This window comes from Furipterus horrens, unplaced genomic scaffold, assembly GCF_987537825.1.
Source record: "Furipterus horrens unplaced genomic scaffold, mFurHor1.1.pri manual_scaffold_11, whole genome shotgun sequence".
In the NCBI taxonomy this organism is placed as follows: domain Eukaryota; kingdom Metazoa; phylum Chordata; class Mammalia; order Chiroptera; family Furipteridae; genus Furipterus; species Furipterus horrens.
The window spans coordinates 82,003,226-82,029,769 of NW_028327181.1; the positions used below are offsets into that span (position 1 = coordinate 82,003,226).

General features: G+C 47.8%; 1 protein-coding gene across 1 annotated transcript in view; it reads right to left on the reverse strand.

The window, feature by feature from the left end:
* Positions 1-26,544, reverse strand: part of MAP3K14 (mitogen-activated protein kinase kinase kinase 14) — a 40,563-nt gene that overhangs the window by 11,367 nt on the left and 2,652 nt on the right. Inside the window, exons 2-6 of the mRNA XM_090291140.1 lie at positions 6,731-7,006; positions 5,454-5,523; positions 3,760-3,970; positions 3,040-3,657; positions 1,997-2,134 (exon numbers count right to left, since the gene is read on the reverse strand). Coding sequence (XP_090147266.1) covers positions 1,997-2,134; positions 3,040-3,657; positions 3,760-3,970; positions 5,454-5,523; positions 6,731-6,986 — 1,293 coding nt within the window. The 5' untranslated portion in view covers positions 6,987-7,006. The remainder of the gene's footprint in view (positions 1-1,996; positions 2,135-3,039; positions 3,658-3,759; positions 3,971-5,453; positions 5,524-6,730; positions 7,007-26,544) is intronic.

Below are 26,544 nucleotides of genomic sequence, written 5' to 3' on the forward strand. Positions count from 1 at the left end.
CAATCAGCATCTGACCTGTGGCTGTAAGTACTCTAAAAGCAGGAGCGAGGAAGTGCTGTTCTCATCATGTGCTGGATGCTCCCCAGGGAGCAGTGGAGGCGGCAAAGACTTGCTCTGACGCTATGTGCAGCCTGACCTCTGATTCCTACCCCTGCCGCCCGCCCATCCTACCCCCTTAGCAGGTAACTGTTTCTCAGATCTTCCAGCTGAACATCCTAAAGGACCCCACTGTCTGCCCTACCCTTTCCCCGGAGAAAGGAAAGGAGGGGCTGTCTGCCCAGCCGAGGGCAGCTGTGTGGGCCGCCAACGAGTCATCCCCACTGAGACCTTGGACAGCGGCAGAGTTCCGAGAGTGGATGCTCTGGTGGGCCGCAGCAGAGGCGGAAAGCTGTGCTGACGGGTGGGAAGTCAGAGTAGTTCTTGGAGCTTTCCTCACTGCCCTGGGGAAGTGAGAAATGGAGTATTTGCCTCTTCTACTATATTAGGGTTGTTTACCTTGTTGCCTGGGTCTCTGAGAACTTCAGCAGCAGGGAACAGCTGCGAAGCTGGTGACTAAGCTCCCAGCACTGGCCATTCATCTCCAGGGCACTTCACACCCTCTCGCTCTCCTCCCACCCGCCTCTCAGGAGGGACAGCTGAGCCTTCTCCGATGGCCCTGGGAGGGAGCTGCAGCTGAGGAGGTCAGGCACGTGGCCTTGGCATCCCAGTGGAAGATGACCCATGCTGGCAGGAACTCTGCATGTGTTTTGGTCAGTGGGGGTCTATGAGGGTGGAGCTTGATTATTTAACACAGTATGTCTGAAGTTTGGGGTAATACCTATGGATAGTCCCCCCTGTTGTCCTATCACCTGAGGCTCAAACTCTAGAACTCTTAACACCCTGGCCCATGTACAAGCCAGGGAAGCCAGGTTTATTAACATCACAATTTGTACTTCAACCCTTAAAGCCACAGGCACCCGTGACAGTGGCAGAGTTGATGTTCACTCTGCACAGGGCCTGGTCTGGCTATTTGGTTCCTTTCCACATGGGGATCAGAATATCCTTGACAAAAGCCTCTTGAAAGCAAGGTCCGTCTCTGAGCTAGTTTATGTCACCTTGCCAACGGGCCAAGGAAATGTTTCTGATTTCTGGCTTCAGAGGTCCTGGATGCTGGCCTTGGGCCAGGGTCAAGGTGGCTCCCAGTCAAGGTGAGAGCTGAGAGAGGGAGGAGAAAAGGTGGCTGAGGGGAGCAGGGGCGACATGTTCCAGGTCTGTGGATGTGCAGCTGGTGGGCCTGTGTGTCACTGAAGAGGAGGAGGCCTCAGTTCCAGGCCCAGCTGTGTGGCTTTGGCAAGGCACACGACTCTCTCTGGTCTCCAGTTTCAGTATCAGGGAAATGGGAGAGTGGAGAGGTGATTGATACCTCTGTCTCTAATCGAAATCCTGTGACCATAAGTCCTTCTGCCCACATTCCCGGAAAAGTGGTCCAAAGGCAGGCTCTAGTCAGACAAACCTGGGTCTCTTGCTAAGTCTTATTTCCTCATAATGTTCATCTCCCAGGACCTATCATATCTGGATGACAGGAGGCAGAACCTGAACTCAAACCAGATATGACTCGTCATACGCACAGCCTCCTCCAGCAAACACCTATTTGGTTAGGTGGAGGCTATTGCTCTTGGGATTACCTTCTGGTCCAGGTGTGGGCTGGCCCCACTATGTGATTAGGGACCCATCTTCCAGGTTGACTTGCCCCTGGCACAGCATCAGGAGTGGCCCAGGTTACTTGCACACTCTCAGATTCCCTCTCACATACACACATACCAAGTGCACCTCCCAGGCTGGGACATGTGACTGAAACTGACCCAGGGCTGCTAGGACGGCCAGGCTCAATTAGCAAGTTAGACTCATGGCCACCCTGTGACTATCCTTGAAGGGAAGCCGAGGCAGTGCACCAGGCCACCTGGCTCCCCTCGTCAGACCCTGGAGCTCTGGCACACTTTTTTTTTTTTTTGCATACCTTTTTGACAGCACACTGGAAACCAGTCTGCTTGTCCTCCATCCTGTGTACCTCTCCGAAGGAGCCTCTACCCAGGCAGGGCTGGCGTGTGGCCCAGTGGACCTCCTCTCGGTACTCATAATCCACCGGCTTCAGTTTCTGGAGTTGGCAGGAGAGAGCTCGTTTCAGCGGCCAGGGAAGAGGAGTTCCAGTTAGGAAGGCTCTCCAGCTAGCGGTCCTCACCAGGCTGCTGGGGCTGAGCCCTCACAGCCAGAGATGCCACTGAGCTGGGGATTGGGAGGGCAGGACCCAGAGAAGGGGTATGGGCATAAGGTGAAGGCAAAGGCAGGCCTCTTGTGCAGACTGGTCCTCGTGATGAAAAACCTCCCAGACTTGTGGTTGTGGGACAGAAATGGAATTGTCAACAATCTTGACAATGAAAAAACAGAACTCAGCAGCTAAAAGGTAGAAGAAAGGGAAGGACAGTAAAGGGGGCAGGCTCCAAGGGATAATGTCAAAGATGGATGGAGTACAGCCCAGAAATATAAGCGTGCAAAATCATTTAAAGTTACAAGATTATCCAGAAAGAAAACTAGAGGAAAAAGGGAAAGAAGGGTAAAATCCTCATGTTTCATACCAGGGGTATTCATTGGGTAAGTTCTAAAGTTGGCAGTTGCTTATTCCAGTTTCTCAGCATATGTATTATTCATAACACACACACTTCAGCAATAATGAGGTAACCAACCAGAACTAAAACCAGAAATAGCTAAAGAGATGGCAAAGTGAGCTGGAGGTTGAGTGGGAGATTACTGCTTTTCATCAATAAGTGATTTGCTATGATTTGATTTTTTAATCATATGCATGAGTGATTTTGATAAACAGAAAATCATCCCCCTAAAGGGTGTGAACTTGACAGTGGGTCTGGCAGGTTTCCAACGATGCCCCTTCTCCCATAGCAGACTGTCTCCCACCCCCCGCTCCCCTGATTCCCAGCTGCTGCCCTTGACCCAGAACTTGGTGGTAGTGGTAGCGGTATGTGTACATGTGTTTGGGGGATTACTTACCTCTGTAAGTAGGACCCCCTCACTGTCCTCAGTTTTGGGGCTGGGTTCCTGGGGCCTGGAGCCACGCGCTGTCCAGGTCTTGGCTAGGCTGGCCAGGCTGTGGGGCTGGCCGGAGCTCACGCTACCTTGCAGAGCATGCACCAAGTACTCCTCCACAGAAAACTTCTCATGAGTGCCATGAGGTGGGCCGCTGGGCTCCACGGGTGGTCCAGGTAGGGGCTTATGACTGTCTATACAGGCCAGTTTGCCCAGGGGTGGGCCAGGCAGGGGCTGGTGGCTATCTACCCAGGCCAGTTTGCCCAGGAAGAAGGACTCTAGGGGGTGAGGCTTCCAGGGCTGGAGAGGGTGGAATGGGAAGGGATGGGGAAGTCCGCTGTAGGGGAAGGGGTGAGCGGGCTGGGGCAGGGGGCCTACATCCTGGGGGTGGTGGAGTTTCCACACATGGTTCAGACATTGCAAGGGGCTGATAAGTTTGTGGAGTTCTGATCGAGGCAGTGCTGGACGCGGTCCCTCCCCGAGTTTCTTAAAACAGAGTTGGCCAAGGCCTGGCTGCTTCAGAGGATTGGTGAACTGGGGGGAATTTCTAATATATGGGGTGCCAAGTGGGGACTCATCCTCCTGTGGGGAAAACACAGGCATTAGGACATAGGGCCAGGGCCAAGGCACGGGTGTTGTCCCAAAGGTCCCAGGAGCTGGTTCAGGGGTGATGGTGGGTCTCACCTGTACAGGGACTGTGCAGCTCTCCTGCTCAGGGGTTCTGGGAAGGGGTCTGGCCAAGGCCACTCCTGCCTGAGCCAGGGACTTTGAGCTCTTCTTCTTGCGTTTCTTCCGGGCTTTGCTGCGACGCTTCCCCTTCCAGCACACACGGGCCATTTTGCCCTCAGTTGCATGGGCCACATTGTTGGGGATTTGATCAAGGCTCTCAGACTGGCTGTCAAAAAGGGGACAGATATGCATTTTGAGAGTGAGGAGGTGGGAAGACACAACTGCTTGGGTAACTGTGGTTAGAGTCATAGACAAATCCCAGCATACTTCATACTTGTGTGAATATGGGAACGTTCCTAGAACCCCAGGAACCTCAGTTTCCTCATTTATAAAATGGGTGTGGCATTTTCTGCCATGTAGGTGGAGAGGTTTAAAGAAACAGCTCATTAAAAAAGCCTGCCTTGGTGCCTGGCCGCAAAGGTTAGCTTCTGATAAACAATATTACTATTGCGACAGGATGCACACTGCTCTTCTGGACACACATACCTATGCCTGCTCTCCAAGCCGGGCTGCTCCTGAGGTCCCAGAAGGTGGCGTGTGACTCTGAAGGTCACACTCCATGTTGGGCATTCTTAGCTCTAACTGACAAGAGTTTGTTTCTGCCATCTCCAGAAGAAGGGACAGTTGAGGTTGGCCACCTCTGATACCTGGTGGCTATAGGAATGTGAGGAGCCACAGAAACAGAGACATCTTGCCTGGGCTGGTGACCAGGGACTAGGAGAGCCTGGCCTTCTCTGATGGCCTGAGGCTCACCACCACCATGGCTCTCACTCGCTTTTCCCCTTGCCAGGTCAGAGCATGGCCTCACCTGCCCTCCCACGGCCTCATCTTCTGACTCCCACTAAGGAGGCAGATTCACCGCAGCCCTGGGAGGCTGCTAGAGGCCTGCATGCTTCTCCCAGGTAGCTGAAAGAAGTGGGTCTGCCAGAAACCCCCTACCCTAGGCAAAAGGCTTCAGGGGTAGCGTGAGGAATTTGAATAAACACTGAGCATTTCGGGATTTGAGGGTAGCAGCCCTCCCCACAACCTTTTTATCACTAGCAGTTTCCAAATCCCAATTATAAAAAGTCCGCCTGGTGGTAGAGGAGGAAGTTGTTTCCAGGCTCAGCTTTCAGCTGCCAAAAGTCACCTTTGGGGATGGGGAGCCTGGGAACAGACTGAGCCTCACTTGGCCTCCTTCCCACAGGGCCACAGAGCTGTGAGTCTGTCCGTCCCACCTGTTTCCAAACGTTCACCCCTCCTCAGGTGTGTCTCCCAGGAGAAAAGAAACAGCAGGTTTCTCCCACAGTGACAGTGGCCCCCCTGGGCCTGCACTCATGGTCACACACCAGCGAAAAAGTGACTCCTGTTCCCAGCACCCTCCCTAATTGATGGGAAACGAGGGGGAGCAGCAAGGACTCAAGAGAATAAAAATAAAACGTCAAGCTGGTGTGACCCAGAGGCAGTCATCCACACACCGTGAAAGCTTTTGAAAAGCTTATTTGGCTGAGAGAGCAGCTCAGCCAGGAAAGCCTGGGCGGCTTCCAAGAGCTGCCCCACAGGTGCTGAAGGAGGGAGCCAGGGGTTGCTGGGGAGCGGCCTGGGCCCGCAGCTGCAGGAGGGAGGACGCTGGCTTTGTTCCCTGTGTCCCACCGAGCTCACCTCCTTACCTGTATTGTTTCGACCCAGCGATGAAAATCCGTTCTGAAAAGGTGGGGCTGAACTCTTGGCTATTCTCACCTTTTAAGTAAAGAAAAAGGGGTTGAACAAGCAGAAGGGAGAAGAGGAGGAAGGGGAAGTCAGCACTTAGGAGAGAGGCATTTTACAGACACCCCCTTGGACCACCTTCCTCTTCCTTTGCAGACCACCTCCATCAGTCTGGTGGCCCGCCTCCTTACCCATGCCAGCTCATCTCACGGACTGTCCCACCCCACCCTTCCAGTTTAGGGGTCAAGAGCAGAAGGCATGCTTATAATATGGGGTCATACGGTGCCCACCTCACTTCATTTACTGTGAAACTTGAGATGATCTATACAAAATCAGCACAGTGCCTGGCACATATAATAGCTCAATATATAAGCTATCATATATTTACATATATATATATATGTGTGTGTGTGTGTATTTATGTGTGCATTATTACATTATGTCACTCACTCCACTTCAGTTTTTATTCTCTTATCTCTCCTCAAAAACCAGACAGAAGGCAGTGGAAGATGAGAAAGATTTAAGTGGGCAGGTGCCACCACCAACTGCCTGTGTCTGCCCCAAGAAATCACCTGGGCTGGAGGTTGGGTGGGGGAAGAGAGGAGCCTTCTGGCCCTACCCCGCCCTCCTGGGAGTTTCTCAGGCTCTGGTGGCAGCCATCATTTCAAGTCATTTAGAGGTATTGTAAGTGCAAGCAGAAAGGACCAGCCAGCCTTCATCCTGCAGCAGCCTGCGGCCTGCCAGCTTGCCCAGTAGGCCCAAGAGCAGGTGTTCATTCTTTGGGGTGGGGCCTCCTGAAGGTGGAAGAGAATCAAGCCCCAGAGGGGCTTTCCAGGAGACCTGGCCTTTCCTGTCGGGGCCTCCAGAGATGCTTAGGCTGCCCAAGATCACAATAGAAGCCTAAGGGCCTGCTTGATGATCCTGCAGAGTCCCCAGGACCTGTAAAGCCCACAATGCCTTGCCTCCCAGCTCTCTTCCCTGCTCATGTGCAAAAGCCTCCATGGCTTCTCCCTCCTTCTGTCTCACTCCTTGGCATTGTTATAGCTCCCCCTTCACACTCGTTCTTGGCTTAACCCCCTAGTTGTGTCTTCTGAGAATCACATAGTTACTCTGATCTCCCTCTTTCATAGGGCGACCCCAAACCTCCTGTGACATCCACCCTTGCACAAGGACTGCACCCACCTGCAGACCCACCCACCTGTCCTCTCTGCCAACACCTTCCCAACCCAGGGCCCCTTACATTCAGCCTGGGCAATGATGGAGATGGCGGCTGGCCCTCCCTCGGAGCCTTCCTTGGCTGTGCCTTTGGTAATCACATCGTTCAGGATCTCCCACTTCCCGCAGAACACGGGGTTCTTCTCCACAGCCTCCAGCTTGTTGATGGAGCTTTGCTTCTTCCCCATGGCCTGTGTCTTCTCCTTGGCTTTGGCAAACTCCTTCTGCTGCCCGACTGCCGAGCCAGGAGTGCCCGGGCAGGCCATTTCCATCACTGCCATCTCCCAGGCTCACGCTCACCCTGCAGGAGGGACCAAACCCAGAGAAGGTCACTCACCCTTGAGGGGCCCAGGTCAGGCTTGGGTGGAGGAGAAAATATACTACACATATTTATCCTCTAAATGTCCCAAATGGCAAAGAAGTCCACCTCTCAGTACCTACACTGGTCCCATGAGCTGTGAGCCCCCAGTCTGACCTGCACACCTCCATAAACAGACTCTTCCACACTGCCCAACAAAGAAGCTTCCAGGCCACTTCCTCCAGACAGCCATGGAACTAACGTCTGGGTTGGTTTGTTCTTGCCTTTATAAATAATGTCTGAATCTTCTGTTGTTTGTTTTATGGCAAAGTTTGCTTCCCCAGAAGAGGGTGGTGGATCCTGTATTCCAGAACCATTAGTCACAGCACAGACTACTCCAGCCTTGTCTTCTGAGAGAACATGCCTATACCATCCACAATGGCTTTTGTCCAACAGGGGAGAATTAAGGTTTTGTTCCCTAACAGGAGGTAGATATATGTATGCATATGTGTGTGTGCATGTGTATGTATGTGTGTGTGTGTATATATATATATATATACACACACACATATATATATGAAATCTAACAAAGTCTAAAACTCAACATGCAAATGGCAGCACCAGCACTTGGCTCCTGTCCCAAGAAGCATCTGTTTGTGGCTCTCCAGGAGGATCTGATGAGTTTCCTTCTGTAATGTTCAAATTCATTTGCTGAAAACCTCTCCTAGGTATCATTTTTCTTTCAGACAACATTAGTAGTGGAATTTATGTTAGAGCATCCAATGTCAACCTACACCTCTAGAAATATGAGGACAAAGCCCAAGAAATCACCTCTCTCTGGGTTGTGTCTCCACTAGCCCTGTGTGCTACCAGGAAGCTGCAGGGTGAGCACAGTGTGGGGACAATCTGTGTAAGCAGCATGTGGACTAGAATTGCCATGAAACAGAACAGTACCAACCTGAGATTGTGATAATTTGGGAACCTTTTCAAAGACTGAGACTGTGAACTCCCAAAGCCTGAGAAGGCACCAAATGCAAATAGGCCTTTAGTAAGTGTTCTCTGGCCCTGGCAGGTGTGGCTCAGTTGATTGGAGCACTGTCTTGTGTACTGAAAGGTTGCAGGTTCCACTCCCAGTCAGGGCACATACCAAGGTTGTGGGTTTGTCCCCAGGGTCCTAAGGTGGGGTGTGTATAGGAGGAAACCACTCGATATTTCTCTCTCACATTGATGTTTTTCTCTCTCCTTCTATCTTTCACTCTCAAAAAATGGATGTATCCTTGGGCAATGATTTAAAAAAAAAGTGCTGCCTGACTGGTGTGACTCAGTGCATTGAGTGCCGGCCTGCGAACCAAAAAGCCGCTGGTTCGATTCCCTGTCAGGACCTGTGCCTGGGTTATGGGCCAGGTCCCCAGTTGGGGGGCGTGTGAGAGGCAACCGATCCATGTTTCTCTTGCACATCATTGATGTTTCTCTCCCTCTCTTACTCCATCCCTTCTCCTCTCTCTACAAATAAATAAAGAAAATCTTTAAAAAAAAAAGTGCTCTCTGGTGGCAGGCTGGTCTTAAAGCTGTTACTAACAGATGTAGTCTTCCGTGCTGTAGCTCCACTCATCCTGAATCATGGGTTACGCCTCCATTTGCTCTTGGGGCAGAAAGGCAGACCATGTGAATGAAGCCAAACCTCTAACGCCTCTGGCCTTTTGCCCTGTCAGGCTTAAACGAGACAGCGAGACAGCGGGAAGCTGGGAGACATTAGGCTGACACCTTCCTACTGACTCTGCCTCAGCACAACGGCTATGAAAGACTGAGCCAGTCTGACTGGGGTGGGGTGAGGGCGATGGGTGTGTTGGTGGTCACTGCTAATTTGATCCTTACATCTGTGCCTTCAAGGGCTTCCTGGCTTTGGACTCAGAGTGGCTACAGCTTTCAGCACGAATGCCTGGGTTTGGTCCTGAGGGCCAGATGCTGAAGAGGCCGAATGGGCAACCGCATTGTTACGTGATGACCTTAGGAAGTCCAAGGAGTGTTCTGACTTCAATGAGGCAAAAGCCCGTCCAGGCAGGCTATTTTCCTTGTGACCATACTTTCTCCCCACCCCACACCTCCTCAACCCCTGGAACTTCCAAAAAGGAATTGATGACAGTACTTCCTTCCTTTCTCAGATTCTTTACCAGGGGAATTGAGATCTTAAAAACAAACCAAAACCTCCAAACCTAACAGTCTCAGAGGTCTGCTTGCAGGGGTCTCCACGTTACTTTAACTTCTTTGTTTTCACTTGAAGAAACTGAAGCCTAATTTGGCAGTGACTTGCCCAAGGTCATCTAGACTGCGTTAGGCAGTGCAGGGCCAGGACCTAGAACCCCAGCTCTTGGCTGTACTGCCTGCTCTCCAAGTCATGTGGGTCACAGGCAAACACAAGGCGGGGAACTCACAGTCCTCCCTGGTCAGAGGGCTCCTGGGGGCACAGTGAGGCACAGACAACACAGCTGATGCTGGCTGAAGGAGGGACTCCAAGGGTGGGTTCCAGGACAGGGTGATCCTGAGCATGGGGGATGAAGAGGGTGTTCCATCTGATGACGGAGAGAAACGAGGCCAAGTGGTCAGTGGTTGCTCCGAGGGCACCCAGCTGTTCAAGATCTGGCTGTTCTGGGGCTCCCATAGCCTGTCTCTGCTTCACATGGCTCACACTGAGCTAGAGCTCCACTAGAGAGGCTACAGGGGACCCTCGCACCCCCAGCAGCCACCCTTTCCCTTGGTGGTTAGGTGGGCCACTGGCCAGGGTCCCTGATCCTCCCTCCATGAGCATGTCAGGCTCCCTTGCCCCGGAGAAGCTGAGGCAGAGGCAGCCGAGCTCAGGGCCTCTGCAGTTAGTTCCCTGGTGACTCATCCAACAGCCTGGTAGGCAGAGAGAGGAACAAGGAGTCTGTTGAAAAGCTAACCCAGCAGCTGGCAGATGAATCTGTGAAGGGCACAGGGAAAACAGGCTGATCCTCACCTCCCAGGGGCACGAAATCACTGCCCCGGAACTGTACAGCTTCTTCTGTGGCTGGCTTTCCTTGGCCACATGACCATGACTCAGGCTCTCACCGACAGACTCCAAGTTCAAGAGGCTATTCTCGGGATACTTTGGCCTGACAGCAGCTCGCTCTTACACACATACACACATGCGTGTGCACACACACACACACACACACACACACACTTGCTCCTTCCACCTTTCCCTGCTTCTATTCCCTACTTCTATACTGGTTCCAATCTACAAAAACTGGTTGTGCATTAAGCCTGGGACTGCAAGCCAGGGGGCCTTCCCAGCCCTGGGATTTGGTCCCTGGCTTGTCACCCCAAGCTCATAGCCCCACAGCTCTGCTGCTTCTTCTCTCTCCTGCAGCTTATGGAGAGTGAGGACTAAGTGGGAACCAGTTTTGTCTCTGCCTTTGAAGGCAGGTCAGAATTCTGATCCATTACTCAGCCTGGACTCTCCCCCCAGCTCCACTCATATCTCAGATGCATTCAGGCCTCTGCTCTGTCAGAGCTGAGGATGTATGTGAGCAGGGGCCATCGCCAAATCCACTCAGCTCATCCATAAGGCCATGAAAACAAAAGTGGAAGGGAAAGGGTGGAATTCATTCAGTTTCCTTTAGGGCCTGATGCAGGCATATTGCCTGTTTTCTCTTCTGTGGTGCCTTGATGAGCGCCTGGGGAGGTCTGGGGGTAGGAACCACTGGATGATAGCAGATCAACCCTTGGGCAGGTTTGTCTGACAGGCTGGCTGTGGACAAGGCTCCTAGACGCTGAGACTCAAACTTGGCTCCCTTACCAGGTGGTAAAGATCTTCTGTCCAAGGTGAGTAGTTCTTAATGTGGGTTCAAGGATGGCTTCTGGATGGTCTGTGAACCCCAGGAACTATATATAGTTTGAATTTTTTTTCCAGGGAAGAGGTCCATAGCTTTATCACATTCTCCAAGGGTCTGACATTTCCCCAGAAGGTTGCTGTAATCCCCCAAAAGATCAAGGCCAGGGCTAAATGTCTGATGCTGGCTCTGCTCTCCCACCCCAGGGAAGAGGGCTGCCTGCTAAGACAGCACTTTCCAACCTGACTGCAAGTTAGAATAACCAGATGAGTTCTTAAAATGGACTCACCCTAGACTTACTGAATCAGTCACTGGGCATTAGGCCCAGAATCTGTACTTTTGACAAGTTCTCTGGATGATTCTGATTCCAAGGGCACAGGGATTACCATTTCACCCCCTCTCTGTACTGTAAGGTCACACTGTCCATTATGGCAGCCACTAGCCACATGTAGCTATTTACATTTAAATCAATTAAAATTAAATAAAATTTAAAAATCAGTTCCTCAGTTACCCTAGCTACTATGTTGGACAGTGCAGCTAGAGGACACCTCCATCACTGCAGATAGTTCTGATCTAAGGCTATGACAGCAATGTTTTCTCGACAGCAAAATTTCTGTTCCTAGGATTTTGAGACAGGAATGGGGTTTAGAGTAAATAAATTTTTTATTAACTGGAGGGTACAAAAATATGTTTTAAATTTCATCTTCAGTGTTGATAACCTTTCTAAAATATATCATATTTCACTTCCCTGTTTTAGTAAGTATGTTCAAAACACCAGACTAGGAACCAGAAGGTATGGGTTTTGGCCTTGGCAACTTAAAAAGAAAAAGCAGTGGGATCGTTTTTGTCAAATGAAATCATACCTCAACTCCCAATACACAGAAGAGCTAGAAGCACCCAACTGCTATGTAACTCAAATTAGAATCAGCTGCTCTGCTAGAAGGTGAGCAAGGGTCATGCATACTTAGCGTCCCTTCACCCACCAAGGACTTCTGTGGAATCCTAGGTTTTCCAAGGAAAAGAGTTTGCAAACCAGTAACCTAGGAAATCTTTCGAGGTTCCTTCTAGTTCCCCAAATGTCACTGATTTGTCTTAATTATTTGAGGGCCAGATGACTCCAATTCAGAATAATTGTCAGTATTTAGTTAGCACCTATCTGATTAATTTCATTTTCAGATGTGAATATTGAGGCTTGGAGAAGCTCAGTAGTCCACCAGAATAGTCACGCAATCACAAGTTGCAGAGGTGGGGCTGACCCCATGCTGCCGCCTCCCGAGCCTGCACGCTAAACCTCAAGGAGGACAACCAGTTTTTTTTCTTAGTGTCTTCGGAGTTATTTTGAGGACTAAATGAGGCAGAGTACAGAAATGCGAATTGATTTGCCTGGCCAACAGAAAACGCTAAATGAAAGTTTACTCCCTTACCCTTCACCAAGCCCATAAATGCCACCACTGAGACAATGGGACTTCTCTGTTCCAGCACCATGTAGTCAAGGTATTGAGGCTTACTTAAGCCATTCAACACACTAAGCCTTGGTTCTCTGTATATAAAGGAGATAAAAACCTCCATCTTACAGGGTCACCTTGAAAATGTCCACTGAGGGGCCAGGGCAGACCAGGGCAAATCCCTCTCATGACTATTTCATCTGGAAGTAAAATCTGCCCTTCTCTGAATGCCCAGAGGGGACAAATAGCAGAAGTAGAATGACTCAACTTCCTTAATAAGATATTAGTTGAAAAGCAATCTTATTCTGATGCTTCCTCTTTTAAGCCCCAGTTTGCCTGGCCACTAGGCCACACTGGGCCAGCCTCTGCCTATCAAGAACGAGGGGCTGTTCAGGAAGGGGAACCAAGGGCCAGAGCCAGGCAGAGCAAGCTGGCCTGGCAAGAACAGCCATCTGGCTAGGCAGACACAGAGCTCCCCACGCATGCTCAGCCCTGGCTCCCTTTCTGCCCTGCCTGCCCTCCCCAAACCCCAACCCCAGCTTCTGTGCCAGTCAGATGGCTCCTTTCATTGGTCTAAACAGGGCAGCAATGGGGTAGCCTCAGACTCTTGTCCTCTGCTCACCCTGTTGCTCCCATAGAGAATGTCCTCTTTCTTAATGAGTATCTGTCCGGATCTCACCTATCCTTTATAACCTATCTCGTCAATGGAGCCTTTTATGGTATAGGCACCTGCATTCATTCCACAAGTGTTCGACGAGTGTCTCCTAAGGGCCAGGAACTGTAATAACCATGACCAGTCATCAAACGTCTTCTCTGGGCTGGGCGTGTGCCAGGTGCTTTGTCTACATTACTGATGAACCTCACGGCAACCTGGCAAGGTTGGTAATATTATTCCCATTTTACAGATAAAGAAACTAAGCTTCCAAGATACAAGTTACCTGTAGAAATAAATGAAGCCAATTTATACAACTAGAACATCTAACATGGTCTAAAGCTAGGACATGCCTGGCCCTTTCCCCTGGGACTCGAGGATCCTCAGTTCCTTTCTAGAATAAAAGCTTGTTGGTAGAGTTACCTAGAACAACCAGGAACTGAGCAGTATTACTACTTAATTGGATATTTACCCTTATTTTACCCACAGGATCTACCCACTGTTGGTAATAATTTCTCAGCCTGGGGACACACAAGAACTAAAAATGAGGGGTTTCATCAGTAAGGGCTGAATCAACAAAAAATTGGTCAGATTCCTACTTGACTTACACTAGTACATGTTCCTGGGGTGTTACGATTTTAATTTGATTAGCTTTAACAGGTCATTTCATTTTCTTAAAACAATTAAAAAGAAAGTCATACACAATACACACACACAAACAAGAGTTCCAGGAAAGATGGTGCTACCTTCATTGAAAGAACCACTGACAGCATCATCCCAATAAATTCAATAAAAAGGTTAAAAAAAAAAAAAAGGCCCTGGCTGGTGTGGCTCAGTTGGATTGAGTGCCGGACTGCAAACCAAAGGCCTGCTGGTTCAATTCCCAGTCAGGGCACATGCCTGGGTTGTGGCCAGGTCCCCTGTTGGGGCCATGTGAGAGGCAGCCACACACTAATGTTTCTCTTCCTCTCTTTCTCCCTCCCATCCCTCTCTCTAAAAATAAATAAATAAAATCTTAAAAAAAAAAAAAAGAAAGGAAAGAATCACTGAAGGATGTATTTTGACAAGTAGAAAAGTAAACCAGAGAAGAAATGGGATACAAGAAACAATGGTAGGCAGAGAAATCAATACGATATTCTGATCAACTTAATTAACATTTAATTTCAATGAATGTTTTAAAAAACATTAAGTTCTAGACCATATAAATAAGGAAGAAGAGTAGAGTGGGTTGTTCCATAGATAAAGAGTGAAAAGAGCCTTGTCTTTAGGTGGAATTTACATATCAAAATGTTCATACCTCATTAGAAAAAATTATAGTTATATACATATGTTAAAATACAATTCAGAGTTTCCAAACCAGAAGGGTAAAGAAGGAAAAACAGAAAATTTGATCGCTCTAACAAAAGGTAAGGAGAGGAAGAAAAAAGAAGTAAAGAAAAAGGATAGTAAGTATAAATGGAAACACAAGTTAAGGTGGCAGAGATAAGCTGAAATATTAATATATCATTAACCACAACAGACATGAATAGATTAAGCCCACCTATTAAAACAATCAGGATTTTAAAAGATCCAGCTAGACAGTGACTAAAAGAGACGAAACAAAATTTTACAGAAAGGTTGAAAATAACAGATAGAAAGAGATATCCAGGTCAATACAAAAACATGTAATATTAACATCAGACAAAATACTTAAGACAAAAAGAAATAACAATCACTTATATGCACACCCAATAAAGAGCCTCGAAATCCAGAGACAGGTGTCAGGCTGAGGCTATACGGATGAGTAAGGTCTTGGCTTCAGAGCGTCCAGTCACACTGCAGAGAACTGCAGGGTCTTGTAACACAGCGTTCTTTGAGCATGCATTAGGTCTGCTGGGCACTGGGCCCTGCGCTGAGCACTGGGGGTGCACGGAGGAAGAAGATGCAGTCCCCTGAGAAGCTTACAGTGTACTGGGGGGAAAGAGACAAGTAGTCAGGAAGTTACAATACCGTACAGTAATGCAACAACAGGTACAGACACATAGCAGATACAGTGGGAACACACGGAGCAACATCTAACCCAGCCTGGCAGGTGTTAGGAAAAGCTTCCTGACATGATGTTCATGCTGAGTCTCAACCGTGAGCAAAAATTTCCCAAGAAAACAGAGAGGGTATTTCAGGCAGAGGGAATGGCTGAAGTTAAGGCACAGTGAGTCTACACAGGAATCACAAATTGCTCGAAGTCACTGGTGGGCAACTTAGGTCAGGAAGCCGCAGAGATGAGGCTGCAGATGGAGTTCACGGACCAGAAAATGGAAATGTGCTTGGTCCTGATACCCACGCAGGGGTTAAATTCTCAGGAGAGAGAGGCGGGTATATAATTCAGGGGCAGGGTTTCAGATGGAGGAGCCTACGAGGTAGAGGCAGATGTGGGTGCTGGGGCATTAAACAAAAACCCTGCTATTGCAACAGAATCTCCCCCCACCTTCCTGGCCTGGGCTAACAATATCGCAAGTTATAGGCATCTGAGAGGGTTTAATTCTTTCCCTTAAGAGAGACTGAGTGGGCACTGGGACCTAGAAACAGACATCTGAGGAAGGAGGAAGGAGCACTCTGATGAAACTCAGCTCGAGGAATCTCAAAACCTGCCTCACTTGCCAGCTTGAGGCCTGCTTCCCAGGAGAGCGATTTCTGCGTAAGCATTTCCCATTAAGGAGGCTATGAAATGTGAATGTGCATTAAGCATTAAAATCTTACAGATCAATGACAAAAAAGAAGACTGCCATGCCCACAAAAATGCAGTCTCACTGCCAATTCCATAGGTCAAACTGCCCGGTAAATGAAATGTATGGAGTAAAACGTATGACTGTTCTTCAATTCCCACCACGTGCCTGTCAGTATCGGCTAGCCCCACACATGCAGGAACACTGGCCGACAGGCCCCTTCACATGTTTAAGGCAATCATCTGACATCTACTCTATTAGCATAGGTTTTACCCACTTGCAGCTTCTCCCTGATACTCTCCCATCCCACACTGATGCTGAGCTAATCTTAAAGCATCATGTCCTTAAGATAACCTGAAGCTCAAAGACATCTATTGGCTCTGCACTGCTTATGGGCCCAGTTCCAACTCTGTGGTCCATAATCTCTCTGACCACTCTTTCCCTAAACATGAGGTTTGGCTCTGGCCAGTTTGATCTTTTCACACCCTGCTAGCTACTCAAATCCACAGGTCTCTAGAGGACTGTGCCACCTTCTAGTGTGGGCCGCCCTGCCCATCCTACATGTCCTCCACAAGTGAAGTTTAGGCCTTCCACCTCCAGGAAGTCCCTCCCACCAGCTCCACTGCATGGGCTCCTTTTTCTGGCTGCGTGCAGCATTGGGTCTCCTCACTTTTCTCACCCTCACCCTGGCCCTTAACCACACCCTTACTTCCTTTTATCACCACGTGAAATAATGTAGATGAAAGAGCTCTGGAAAAGATAAGGTATCATGCCAAGAGAAGATAGCCATTTCTGTGTGCACAGCTCAGATCTGCAATCTAGGTACGGAGCAAACTGTACGACAGAAAAAGATGCACAAAGATGCTCAGTGTATTTTTTGAATGATAAAAATCTGGAAAAACAATCCCTAATTTTAGGGGAAGGATAATTATTAAATAAATCCTGGTACATCCATTAAAATTGCTTATAAATAATTTTTAACTATAAAGAGAAACACTAATGGGATACAATGTTTGCAGGAAAAGGATACAGAATTGTATCTCAAGTGTGATCCCGCTGATCCTAGGTCTGTATGTTATATCAGCGTTTATAGAACTGCAGACAGCTGCCACAGACATGCAGCAATGCTTCTCTCTTGGAGGTGTTTATTATTCTTTATACTTTAAAAAATTTCCCACATTCTTTCAGTGAGCATGTATTCCTTTTCTTAGTTTTCATTTTTTTTCACAGCTATTTCCAAGTGGTTACAAAATACAGAAAGGATATACAGTGACAGGCGTAAGCCCTTCCTACCCTCCTCCCATTCCTCTGAGGGGGTCTCTGCTACCAGTTTCTTGTACATATATTTCTCCAGAGAAGTTCTCTGAATGTTACTTTTATAGTAAAACAAACAAACAAACAAACAAAAGGAGCTGAACTAGGAGAGGGGCCTCTTGGTGTGGGATGAGAATTTAGGAGGCGCCTGGTCCACCTTTGTGAATGGGGCTTAATAAGTAGTAAGATGACTGTCCCCCCACCCCCAACACACACCACTCACACAGGAAGCCTCCCCAGCATCTCTGTGGCCGGTCGATGAGTTCTGGCAGCGGGCCCACTGAAACAGAAGGCTGGAGACTGGCAGGCTCATCCCTCCGGTTTTGGTTGTCATTTCACTACCTTTCTTGTTCTCCCCTGGGGACTGTGGGTTTTATCAGTTATGACTCAAAAAGTAGGAAGGTGGTCAAAGATGGCTCTGGCAGCTGTCCTCAATTCTGCTGGCCACTGCTTCTCTGCTTTTCTTCATCACCATCCACTGACAATGTATACAGTGGAGGAAGAAATGCTTGTGGGCACAAGGGGCCCTGTGAAGAAGAGTGGGAAACAGCAGAACTGGACCTAAGAGAAAACCCCCAGCTCCTCCCCTGATGCTTCTGTCAAGGGGTGGGATTTGAGGGCTGGTCCCAAGCTGGGAAAACTGGAAGGGGCAAGTTTTTCTGGCTAGTCTCTCCTACCTTCCTTATATAATATCTGACCCTGCTTTTAAAAAAACACTTTGTTTTCAAACACAAAAGTAATTACCTGCTCACTGTAAACATTTAAACAGTACAAAAGTAGACAGAGAAATGAATTCCTGTACCGCTCCCTCCTCCCCACAACATAAGACATACTTAAATTTGATATAAATTTTTTAGTTTCATTACTATACATATACAAACATATAATTTGGGACTACTTTAAAAATAAACACAAGATTATACATACATGATATTGTATAGTTACTAGGGGGTAAATTCCCAGAATCAAAATTTCTGGGTGACCCTTTTCTCAGTGGGTTCTCTCTTCTCTCCTCTATGTGTCAGGGAATTAGGCAGCATCCATCAGCCAAGGACAGTTGGCTCCCAAACATTATATTAGTTATTTGCTAGAAAGATATCCTTGCCCTTAAGGTGCTTATAATCCAGTACGGGAAAAGGGGTGGACGGATAAATAAATGATGAATCACAAAATGATCTTGGGATCAGAGGGCCCTAGAAGTCATTTATTCCAATACAGTGATCCCTCACTTATGGCGGTTATTATGTTCTAGACCCCCCTGCGATAGGTGAAAATCTGAGAAGTAGAAACTTTACATTTATTTTAGTATTTATACATATTTTAAGGCTTTATAAGCCCTTCCCACACACTTATAAACTGTTCCCAGTCCCTTATTAACCTTTCCCACTCTCTTATTAACCTTTTCCACACTTTTATAAACACTTCTTATGTTCTTAAACATATTCTACACTCTTAAACCTATGTAACTTTAACAACATACATATACAGTACCGCAAAATCCCGCGATATAGAGAAAAATCCGCGATAAATAATTAAATATAATATTTTTAAAAATCCCACAATGCAGTGAGGCCGCAATAAGTGAAGCGCGATATAGAGGGACTACTGTATATCACTTAATAATCCTGAGGGATGGCTACCCAGCTATGTAACTGGATGGGCTTGAAGTCAAAAGATCTCGTTTGAATCTTTGTCTTTTAACACTCTGATGTGTGACCATAAACAGGTCACTAATCTGAGACCCAACGGTCTCATCTATTAATCAGGGATCCTGAAACTTACATAAAAGGACTTAATAGGACAATTAAATGTAAGAAACAATGTTTCCATGCCCAGTAAAGTGCCTGGCACATAGTGGGTGCCCTGTAAACATCAGCAGAACCTCCAGAGAGACGGAAGCTCTTATAAGATGAGAAGTCCTTTTCATGACTTAAGTGCCAGTCCTAAGAAAGTCCTTGCCTATGCAAAGCTGAAATGCTCCTCCCACAGCTTCCAACCAGCAGCCCTAGTGTCAGAAGGGAGATCTGGAACAAACACTGTCAAAGAAGGAGGGGAGAAACCCGAGAGCAGAGGGACAGAAGCAGTTGGGAAGGAAAGGACAGCCCAGGAAGAAGAATGCTCTTTGAAGAACATCTGCGCACGCCATCCAGCTTCTCTCTCTACTGGCAGTGCCTCAGCTCTAATGGACTGAGGAATGACCCGCTGGTGCAGGATGAACCAGCACCCAGAATGCCTTGGCAGCTAGAACTGGAATTAGTTGTCTTGTGGACATCTTTGGGTATTTTCAATCATCTGCTGCTATATGCATACACAATTACATACTTGTTGTCAGTAATAATAAAAATAATAATGACAGCTATTATTGGTTGCTATGAATTAGGTCATACATACATTATTTCTAGAATCCTCACAATAACTCTGTGGGCAAGGCACTAATATTACTCCCTTTACGTGGAGGAAAACTCTGAGGCTCAGTAGGTCAAGTAATTTGTCCAAGGCCACACTGCAAGGAAGTGCCAGAAACAGGATTTGCACATGGGGACTCTTTTATGTCGAAGCCCATACTCTCAGCCATGACACTGTATCCCCTTTCAAATGATCTAAGTTTTAAAAATTGGGACCCAAATGGAGATGCCGCCAAAAGACAAAGGTTTATTAGTGAGAAACCCAGGGACTGACCCAGGAGGAAGCATCTCAGTTAGGAAGCATAAATGCAGCCAGCCTATGTTCTGGGAAGAGCAACTTTAAAATGGCAATGGGGAGCACAAGCTCCAAGCCAGACATGTAGCAGGCCTCTGTTCCTTAGTCTGTGCTCATTAGCCCATCCAGCAGAGCTGGGCCCATCCCAGGGACCAATTCTATGAAAAAACTTCAAATTTACCCTTCATTTTATAAAGCCTGCCTCCGGGCTTTTTAAGTCTATTTTACTGGTTTTTGTTTTGATTTTCAAATATTTTATTTACATCAACTGGTTGCCTCTCGCATGCCCCTAACCAGGGATCTGGCCCACAACCCAGGCATGTGCTCTGACTGGGAATCGAACCAATTATCCTTTAGTTCATAGGCCAGCACTCAATCCACTGAGCCACACCAGCCAGGACTTCTTTTATTATTATTTTTAAATAGCAAAGCCTTGAGTATCAGCTACTATCTTCATAAATATGGCCAGTACTTGGTCTCCAGGCCCCTGATTTGGGAATTGTACAAGCTTTAAAAGAGAAGTGTGACAATGGCATTTTCAATGTAACTTTCAAATCCTTTGCACGAGGAGAGCCAATAGCATATAGAAAAGATGCCACTGGGGCATCATTGATCCACGGAGACAATTATGCAATTGGTATGCAGGAGAATGGGGGAGGAAGTAGTACTGAGGAAAAAAATCCAACCACATACATACTTCATTTCATACAATAAGCAACAGGGAATTTTTAATGCATGTTATATAAAAAAATGTCAAGTGTCACTGAAATCTATAGATTGGGGTATATTGTGTAACTTAATATTCTGGGCTGCAGTGTATATTGGTTAGTAATGACCAATTTCCAAAGATTACAGTGCCACAAAGTGCCCTAAACGTGACATAGAATTAGGCCAGACATAGCCAGCTTTCTTTGATGAGTCAAAATGCATTCTGGATCTTGCCAGCCTGAGGTCATCATTACAAGCAGTGTTTGTGAAAAAAATCCTCTCCTTATGTAACCTTGCGGACTGGATTCTGAGCAAGGGGCAGTTACCTGGGCTATGGTCAATTCACTGTGACACAACCACTCCCCTCCTCTCTCGGTCTGTAACTCTGGTTTCTCCAGGTGGGACTGGCTGAAAGCAGGGTCTACCTGTATTCAGAGAAGATGGGGAAAGACAGGCCCAGCCTTCCTGTAAGGGAGGAGGCTTCAAGTTCATTGTAGTCACTGGTGACTGGTCCTGAAATTGAGGAACTAGTTTGAGGAACTTCAGAACAAACAAGAAACCCAAACACCTCAGCTTTCCACAGAAGACACCCAACACTTGGAGACAAATGGAAGGAGGCACACGGTCCAGTTCTGCCCTTTGTCCGTGGAACCCTGACCACGGCCTGTTCACCCTTTGACAGACCTTGCCTGAGTGACCAGCTGGAGGACATGAGCAGCAGGGGTGCATTTGACATGTCCCTCTACAACAGAGGTTCACATTCTTGTCCTCCCCCAGAAGGGAGAAAGCGCTTGGGACCTGTGGTGTGACAGAATAGTCACAGAGGATCTCGGGCCAATTCCTTGGTAAAAGAGGGGGAACCATGAAACAGCCTGTGGTTCTCTCACCCTCTCAGGCCAGCAGGGCCTAGAAGGAATGTGGATTCTGGACTTGTACTTTCACTTAGCCACAACTCCGTAGCCAGTCCCATGCTCCGGGTGCTGGGCTGATCACAGCAGATGTGATGGTGACATGAGAGACAAGGTCCTTGCCCTCCCAGAGCTTTCACCACTGTAATCCTGGAAAGGCCTTCCTGGAATGCTGACCCCAGACTAGGAGGCATGGTCATGGGTCAGGCCATCTGCCTGTGAATCTGTCTCAGAGTGGCACCACGCACATGGATTTGCCAGTCTGGTCACTGCCCTCTCTATGTGACCCTGGAAGCCTGGGATAAGTCGGCCATGTCTTTAATGGTTGGCTACTCATTCTCTGCTTCTGCTCTGAACTATGCTTAAGCACATTTCTACTAACAGTGCCTACACTGCTGCAAATGACTCCTTTCCCCCAGAGTGCTGAAGTTTCCAGACTGTTCTCAAGCTCCTATTCCAAGCTGACAAGCAGTATAAAGCCCCACGATGAGAGAAACGCTGAGGGTGTTCCCGCCCAGCCAGACACCTGCAGGATGGGGAGGGGGTGCTCTTTCTCTCTGAGGAGTTGCGTGTGTGACAGTCAGTGCTGGGTCAGACTGGAAATGGGGGTAGGGGCGGGCACTGGGCGTGGCGCCTTCCTCGCTCCTCTCCAGCTCCCCAAGTCGTGGTTCATGATTCAGCACCTGTAACATGTCTGCTTCCACATCTGTCTTTCCCCCCGCCACTGCGAGCTCCTCAAGGGCAGCATCTCAGTTGTCCTCATTTTTATACTCAAGCACCTAGCAGAGCCTGCCACATTTGATACGCTCGACCAGTGCTCACTGAACAAAAGAATGAGCGACGTGCTCCTGAGGAGTGAGTGAGTGCCGTGGCCCCGAGAGCGCGCTGGGCTGCGAGTGTCCAGGCTGTCCAATCACCTAGAGGGCTGGTGGGGATGAGGCCAGCCCCCTGTATAAGGTGTCACAGCATGATGTATTGTGACTGCAGCCCGGCAAGAAGGTATCATGCAAGCTGGTTACTGAGCTACCCTGTCCTTCCCTTTCCTACATGCTGACTGCTGACCTAGAGACCTAGTTATTTCCACTTCCTTGAGAAATGACCCTTCTGAACTGAATGATATCCATCTGGGCTCAGATTTGGATATACTGTACACGCTAGGTAGGAGGTGGTACACAAATCTCTGCCTTTGACTTTCATCTCTATAAAGCTATTCCCACCTCTCAAAGTTCAGCATTTGTCAGCTGGGATTGTTGAGCCTGGTCCCAAGGAGACTAGTTCATCCAACTAACTTCCTGAGCCAAAGGGATCTATTTCTAATCTTAATGGGAAAAAGCATCCTCACTGGAGGTTGGCTAAGCCCCCCTTCCTTCCCAAGCCTCTCAGCTCTCCCTGGTATTGACCAGCAGATTGATTCTGGCCCAGTAAAAGAAAATGTCAATGTCAGCAGGTGGGTGGCTGGTGGACCTCAGATACAATAGCTCTTTGTACTTGCAGAGGCCACCATCCAGATATGACATCATGCTTTGCCCTCAGGAAGAGCCTCTTCACTGAGAGGGGCTGGATGGATCCAGCTGGGATGACACTGACTTCTCTGGCTCTTCTGGCCACCTGCATGCCACTGGCAACATGTCTGCTTCACGGGACAAAAATGCAGAAGAGGTTCTTGGTGCCCAGTGGGTCTGTACCCTTACAATCAATCATTCATAGTAACTGAATGCCCACTTTAGGTAAGATACTACTTGGTGAAGTAGGAAAGTGCCCTACAGGTGTGGGTAACCTTTGAGACTTCTGGGTAACCCTGCCCAGAATTGTATTTTCTTATCAACCTTGACCTTCTTTTAGTTACATGAACTTCATGGTGCAAGAGTGCGCCAAATAAATAGCTTTCTGTTTACTTTTTCTTAGACCCAGAGCAGCTGCTGCTTTGACTCCACCCTTCCCAGGTCTGCCAGAGCTCACAGAAAGGCCAACGGTGATGGGGTTGGGGTTGGGGAACAAAGGAGGAACAAAATACAGTTCCTTTGTACAGTGGCAGCACAGCACGGTGAAAAGAGCCTGGACTTTAGTCACTTTTAGTCATTAACTAGCTGTGTGGCTTTGGACAACTCAGTTTCCTTGGGTCACCATTCTCTCTTTTGTTAAAAAAAAGGAGCATGCAACCTGTAATTATTATTTCCAGTCTGTAATTCTAATAGCACTTTCTTGACAAGAGTACTTAAAGCCTAAGGTCACTTGGCCATGCCTGCCCGAAGTGACTGCTGGTTAGTCCAGATTGTTGGGGTGTGAACCTGGGGCCAGGAAAAGCGTGCTGACCACTTGCAAGGTAATACTAGTTCTCTCCCTGCGGTTTCAATAAAGTGAAGCCCACTCTGTGGGTGACCCCGGATGTAGATTACAGATGTCCCCGACTATCAGCTATCAGCAGTCAAGCTCAACAACAACCGCACTGATCTAGAACAGATTCTTTGCCTTGATGGATACCTGGTCATGGCTTTAGTGGCAAGAGGGTCAGCAAAAGCCATAGCAACCAGACACTATGAAAGGGATGGCCAGGAGTTCCTCTGCTGCCTCTTTTTGAGTCCAAACAGTGGATCTCGAAGTGTAGAGGGGGTGGCAGGCTTGAAATTTCAAAGTTTCTGGAAATGCAGGGTTTAATCTAGCCTTTCCAATTACTGGAGCTCATCAGAGCCTCCAACTCAGGTGGTGAAAAGCGAGGCAGGTAGAAAAAGTTCCCCAAAAGGTCTTTCACACCAAAGTATAATTTATATCTCTCTGCTCTTTGCTAAGGGGTTCCCCAGCTGCATGGAGACAGAGCTCCCCTCCTGCTTCTTTGCTGACTGTCACTGGAAGCAGGCCATTTTCCACCCACGAGGTGGCTGGACTCAGGAGTGCAGTGACACTGCTGATCTGGGCTCTGTGCCCTATCCACATGGCCCCACACCAGGGGATACATCTCTGTCAGGGGGCGAGACCTGGGAACCTACGCTTGCTTCTGTGTCCCTGCCTCTGATGCCCTTGGGCCAAAATGAACATGATCTTTGGCAGAGAACTTCTCCACAAGGTCTGCTCAAGACTTCCTCTGCAATTGTGTTCGGTGAATAAATTGCCTGTCACCTCCACCCCTGCATGTGTGACTCACCTTCCAGAGAAAGTACTCTGCTCACCTAAGCAAAGCTGCCTGGAAAATGACGAAGGTACCTATCAAATGCAGCCTGTGAGGCCAACCAGCTACTGAGCTGGGTCAAGACACACTCTGCCTCTCACCTCTAGCCGGAAGTCAAGTGTGGAGCTGCCACTGTAGGCCTGCTGGTTTCATTTTCATCTGAACATGATGCTTGACATCCGGTGATCTATTTTTTCTAAAAAGTAAGTTCATTTTAGAAATGACTCTTTGGCCATCGGGACAGCTTCCCCAGGAGAAAAAAAAAAAAAGTTATTTAAAGGGAACATCAGCCTGGTGGGAGCCTACATTTTTGTTTTGTATTAAAAAAAGGGAAAAATAATTTAGAATGTAATGTGAAACCATCATTCCCTCCACTTGGAGTGATTTAAAGGGAACTGTGCAAACCCCTGACTCTTAGATCAGAGCCCCCAGAGATGGGACCAGTGGTAAGTTGACAAAAAGGCATATTTGTAAGAGGAAAGGATGGTGAGCTGGAGGTGCCATGTGGTGGTAGGAACCCTACCACACAGAACCAAAAATTCCTCCTAGTCCCTCAAACAAAGAGGAACAAGTCCTTGTCAACTTATCTTCTACACAACATTTTCCTTTTTCACCCCCAGATTTAAGGCTGGGACCCACCTCACCACATGAAGGACTCAAGGAAGCCCTGGAAAGGCCCAGCTCTGCCTGGGGCTCAGCGGCCTGAGAGTGCCGAGGGTACCCCTGATTCAGAATCACCAACTCCGACCAGGCAGAGCCTGGGCTTTTTGGGGCTCCTTTGGAGGGTGGTGAGGGCAATATTTAGTGTGAGACAGGGAGAACTTGAAAGCTAAAACCTCTTGACAGAGGAAATGTGCCCCTGGAGGTCCTACTGAGAAAATGACTTTGCCCTGTCAGGCAGTCTGATCCATCCTGACATCATCTTACAGAAAACAGGTCTAGTCAATGTGGTAATTGGCAACTACTACTACTGCTATTACTACTACTACTATCACCAACAATGTTTACAGCCAGGCAACAACACCATTTACAGCTGTCCTGTTCTGTGGCTTATTATGTGCCAGGCACTGAGTTCAGCACTTAACAGATATCCTCTCATTTTCTACTCAAAACAACCTGATGAAGTGTTTCTGATCCCATTTACAGTGGAGGCACCCCACGCTTAGAGAAGTGAAGTGATTTGCCTGAGGTCACACAGATAGCGGCAGACCTGGACCTGACCCAGGTCTGTCTGCCTTGACAACCGAAACCCCCACATTTGACCCAGAGACACCATGGACCTCCTCTACTGCTTTGGATAAATCATTTCACCACTGTGCCTTAATTTCTGCATCTGTAAAATGAGGGTGAGTAGATCCATCCAGAAGGTGTGCTATTTATCTTCTAGCTTTTAAAATAATTATGAATAAATGATATCTATTAATAATTGTTAATGACACATATTAATATTAATTAATACTTGTTAACGTAAATAAAGAAGCTACCCTGATTTAGTTACATTAGAAATTGACATGTTGTGGGGAGAGACGCAATTTATCCTTTCATGAGTTAGTTAGAAAAAGCAGTGAACTAGATGTCAAGAAACTTGAGTTTAGATTCTGGGTATAACACTGATTTTCTGAGTAATCTTGTCCACTTTATTTTTCCTTACAAGGCTTTACTGTCTTTTCTTATAAGAATATTGTGAGACAATACAAAACGTAGCTACAAAGTAGCCATATAATTTCAAGGGATTTAATCAGGCAGGCAACGGATTAAAGGACATAAAATAGCAGGAAGGTAAGAGTCATTTAAACTAGAATACACAGACCACTGAGGAAAAATGACTTTTCTCTGCATTGTCACTCAGGTAGTAAGGCCAGCCCACAGCGAAGGACTGCTACCCAACACACTTCAATGTCTTGCTCAGCTCAACTGGAATGTCCTACTCCACAATTTGCCCTGTGTTTGGCCTTCCATTTCTAATCTACTGTTTTCGACATTTCAGTCAGCATCACCAAGGGCATGCAAAGCCTTCACACATGCATCACTTCGATTGCTCACCGTCTCCACGGAAGAGGCTCACCCCCACTCCTTCCCCTTAGTGTGCAGAGGCCAG